At 34.3% G+C, this 4,722-nt stretch overlaps 1 protein-coding gene across 1 annotated transcript in view; it reads left to right on the top strand.

Annotated features, from left to right (window-relative positions):
• Positions 1-4,722, top strand: part of LOC106469076 — a 22,937-nt gene that overhangs the window by 5,119 nt on the left and 13,096 nt on the right. Inside the window, exons 4-5 of the mRNA XM_013929531.2 lie at positions 733-900; positions 2,263-3,871. Of these exons, the coding sequence (XP_013784985.1) occupies positions 767-900; positions 2,263-3,871 (1,743 nt within the window). The 5' untranslated portion in view covers positions 733-766. The remainder of the gene's footprint in view (positions 1-732; positions 901-2,262; positions 3,872-4,722) is intronic.

Consider the following 4,722-nt stretch of genomic DNA (forward strand, 5'->3'; position numbering starts at 1 on the left):
GTAACGTTCATTTCTTCTATCAAATCACAGGTAGCCACAAACTTACTTTAAATTCAAGTAATGTTCACTTCTTCTATCAAATAACAGCTAGCCACAAACTTACTTTAAATTCAAGTAATGTTCACTTCTTCTATCAAATCACAGCTAGCCACAAACTTACTTTAAATTCAAGTAACATTCATTACACTTTTGTGCTCCCCAAAAACCTCCCACCACCTCTATAAAACAACCCAAATTGCTGTGAGCACATACTCTGAATATATCCAGAAATCAGTATTGGGATAAATATACAGCAAATATATATGGAGTAATTCAAATAATACAAGTTAATTCATTTACCACCAAGATGACTACAACAACAAATGAATATAAATGTTAGAAGTTGATAAATGTTTTAGATCAAAACTATGAATAATTACACTTTCCATAATAGTGGTTTTTACTTAAAACATATTTGATTAAATTTTTTATGCCGTGATTAGGTCCCAACCTTTTCGTTGATGTATTCAGCAAACCAAATAAACTTGTCTGAACTTTAGCAGGTTTAATCAATACAGATTGGTTCGTTGTTGTTAGTTTTTCTTTCTTACTTACCCAATCCTGCTTTACTGTTTTATGATAAAACATTTAAAGACTTTTAACTGAAAAACATTAGGCTTAACGATAGTGGAGATACAGACTTCAGTAAATGTTGTTCCAGTTTGATATACCTTTGTAACGTATTTCTTAAAGTGATCTAGATGAACAACCGTTGGAGCTATCTGCCATGGCAGAACAGACATCAACTGAATCAAGTACCGTGGATGCCATGAGAGCCAAGAGTGGAAACAAGGAGAGTGTTGATGTGGATGCCATGAGAGCCAAGAGCGGAAACAAGGACAGTGTTGATTGTAAAGCGAAGTATGTACAACACGTTGATCTGCTAAGATGTTCGTGCTTTTTTACACAAGTTTTATTTTACTTAGAACAGGTTGAAACTTTAAAACCTTCCAAAGTTATTAAAAAAAAGGACATAAGAAAATTTAAAAAATTCCTTTTCTTTTCCAGAGATAGTGGAAATAAGAATCCATTAGGTACATTCTGTGCATTATATAAAAATAAATTTCACTGTATTGTATTGTTATATCCTTTGTTATATATATATTAATATCACATTTTCATTGATACAGATGGGCATCAAAAATTCTGAACTCCATTTTCATGCAAAAAACAATCAACATTTTTGAAACCTTTGGATAAAATTTACAAAAGAACAATTGGGCTGAAGAAATAGAGTATGGCTCAAAGCTAGTTAAAAGCTGTATAGAGTATGACTCAAAGCTAGTTAAAAGCTGTATAGAGTTTGGTTTTCTTTCCTTATGATGACCTAAAGAGGTCAAAATGCTGTTATGTTTTTATATATTTCTATTTTGTAATAGAAAGTTTGTTACCCATATCAGTTATCTCTACATACGTAACTCTTCTTATGCTACTTGTAACTCTTCTATAAGTTATTGTGTTTATCAAATCAAATATTGTAGAGTCTGTCTGTATGAAACTCCACATAAATTTACATTTGGTTGTCAATTAAATAATTTAGTGTCATCTAAGTATTGTAGAGATACCATCTGTTCCAATTTTTGACCCCACGTTATGACTTTATAAACATGGCCGTTCATTTTTTTCATCTTGCAGGTGTGTTATATCATGATACAGTAAATTTATTATAGGGATGAATTGAAACGACGATGCCGTTGAGTTTGTGGTCATTTAAGCAGCTGTACTCAAACCGAACTCAAGTTTTTTCATAACACTGAATAAAATATTGGCCATTCAGAAATCATGTTGATAGCTAGCCCAATCAAGAGAAGGGTTAGCCATATTAGTATCATGAATGTATCCAAAGAAAAAAAAATGTCTTAGCTAGGTTTACTACTTAAACCATAAATTAAAGGTGAAAATAAGAAGGAAAAGTCAACCACCACAGTTACCAAAACTGAACTCTTGCCAAGCCCAAGTCTAAACGTATTCCAACTGGATGTATATTAAGTCACCCAAGATAAATTAAAATCATGCATTTAGTATTTTTAGCGGGAAAACAAATGCAAAAATTAAATCATTCCTGTTTTTTTGTCCATATTACAATTTTTTAGACACATAATTTATGTCGGTTGATGTTAGCATCTCCAATATCGGGTGTATTAAGTCTTGTTTGTTCAAGGCTCTCTTATTCTTTGTGTTGTTGATATTCGTTACTAATTTGTGCTTCATTTTCGTTTTCAGAGTTCGTAATCGCCGTCCAGACAAGCAGTTGTATATTCCCCGTGCCCGACGTCTTATGGAAACAAGACCATCTCCATCTGGCAGACAAAACCCGGCTACTTTATCCACTCCTCGTCTAACTTCAAGAGTTGAGAAAATTACCAGTGAAGTAGAAAATAAAGAAGAGTGTTTAAAAAACTCGAGCAGTCTTGTAACACCCGATAGTCCTCCTTGTTGTAGAGCTTTGAACGTAACCAAAAGTCTTATCAGTGTATCAGATAAGAATGTTACTGAGGATATGAAACTTTGTCTAAGATCTGTTAATCAGACTGATGTTGCATCAGGAACTTTACATTTCAATTTACCTGATAAAGAAGATTTAAGTAAAAGTAATCTGTTTCATCCTCCTTTTGTAAAACAGCATGATGACAAATTAATTGGGACAGTTTACCCAAGCATACACTCAGCTGACTCAGGTAATTGTGTAAACTCTGTTCTGACAGACTGCCTTTCTTCAAGTGATCATAAAACTAGCAGTGTTAAAGCCAAACCTCAATCTTGTATTAACGATACAGAAACTGTTGTTTCGAACACTTGTTCTTTAGTTAGCGGCTTGGACTGCGGTGTTACGGGCGGTGATACTGTTGAGTCTTCGCCACAAACTGGTGTAATAGTTATTGGCTGTTATACAGCAACCTGCCGAACATCTGGAGATGGTGACACCGGTATTGAATCCTTCCCTAACAGTAGTGTTGGGAGTACATTCACTACCAGTGTCTTCAGCCAATCGTGTCGTGTTAGCGTTAGAAATGGTGATGACAGTGATTGGCCTTCTTCTACCCGTGATATTGACGGACGATTAAGTATGCCGTTAATAAATATTGGAGCAATAACTAATCAATCTAACAAAAAGTTGACAAGAAATGAACTTCCGTTGACTAGTCCGATCGAAGGAGAAACGACAGTATTTGGAAAAAAAGAAACTTGTGGTGAAAAAGATCATATCTGTTCAAACTTGGATGAATGTGGAAAGCCAAAGAGGGAAACAGAATGGAAACTGGAAAATATTCAGTTAAGCAAAAGTAGAACTTTTCTTGAAAATGCTGAGGACATGAAAAATATGACGATAACTAATGAAGAGATTAGAGGGAGTGCGCTTGAGATGTACGGCACACAGTCCCAAGAGATACAGCATGATGATTTGTGGAAATGCGAAGAGAATTTGGAAGAAAATGTTTCACAAAGTGTAGACAGAGTGATTCAAAACACAGATGAACTGACCAGTGATCAGCAAAACGCGCTAGAACTTATGCCTTGTACGAATTTACGAAAGGAACAGTCAGAACAGGTTGTAGACGGAAGTCTTCCTGAAGATCTAGTTAGCAGTGAAAAAATTGATGCAGCACTGAGTAATAACCTTTGCATAAATGAACGAGATTATATCAACGAGTCAGACGTACCAGATGGTTCTGTTCATTCACAAGACGTTGACCAACCATGTGGCGTGAAAGATAATGATGCAGATGGTCAGAGAGATGATAAAAAGTCAGGTGGAGAAGTGGACGATGATTCATGGGAAGCACTTTTTGATGAAAATGGAGAATACTGCAAACTTGAAATTGCCAAAAGAGTAAGTATAAGTGTTTAAAGTGTCTTCTATGACAAAATTTACACGTAGTTGTATAAGTGTTTAAAGTGTCTTCTATGACAAAATTTACACGTAGTTGTATAAGTGTTTAAAGTGGCTTCTATGACAAAATTTACACATAGTTGTATAAGTGTTTAAAGTGTCTTCTGTGACAAAATTCACACGTAATTGTATAAGTGTTTAAAGTCTCTTCTGTGACAAAATTCACACGTAGTTGTATAAGTGTTCAAAGTCTCTTCTGTGACAAAATTCACAGGTAGTTGTATAAGTGTTTAAAGTCTCTTCTGTGACAAAATTTACACGTAGTTGTATAAGTGTTTAAAGTGTCTTCTGTGACAAAATTCACATGTACTTGTATAAGTGTTTAAAGTCTCTTCTATGACAAAATTCACACGTAGTTGTATAAGTGTTTAAAGTGTCTTCTATGACAAAATTCACACGTAGTTATAAATTTGAGATGATATAAGAATGACTAAGATTTGTTAATTTAAATTGTTGGTGTTTAATATGGTTTTATATGCACCGATTCTATGGTATCGGTGCTGTTGGTGGTGTGTTTATAATGTGCTCATACTTCATAGTTCGGGTAATAGATCCAGTATTTCTTGAGGGGTAAAAAAGTGGTTGAAAGATCTGTAGCCAAGGAGAAAATGACCGTGTAAAAAATAGACTAAAACATTCCTTCAACACCTAGCTTCAATCATTTAAAAATATAGACTCCCGAAACAGTTAAACCGTGTAAAAAAAAATAGACTAAAACATTCCTTCAACACCTAGCTTCAATCATTTAAAAATAGACTCCCGAAACAGTTAATTTTTGTAACAATTATCGT

The sequence above is a fragment of the Limulus polyphemus genome, unplaced genomic scaffold (assembly GCF_000517525.1).
Source record: "Limulus polyphemus unplaced genomic scaffold, Limulus_polyphemus-2.1.2 Scaffold3288, whole genome shotgun sequence".
Lineage (NCBI taxonomy): Eukaryota > Metazoa > Arthropoda > Merostomata > Xiphosura > Limulidae > Limulus > Limulus polyphemus.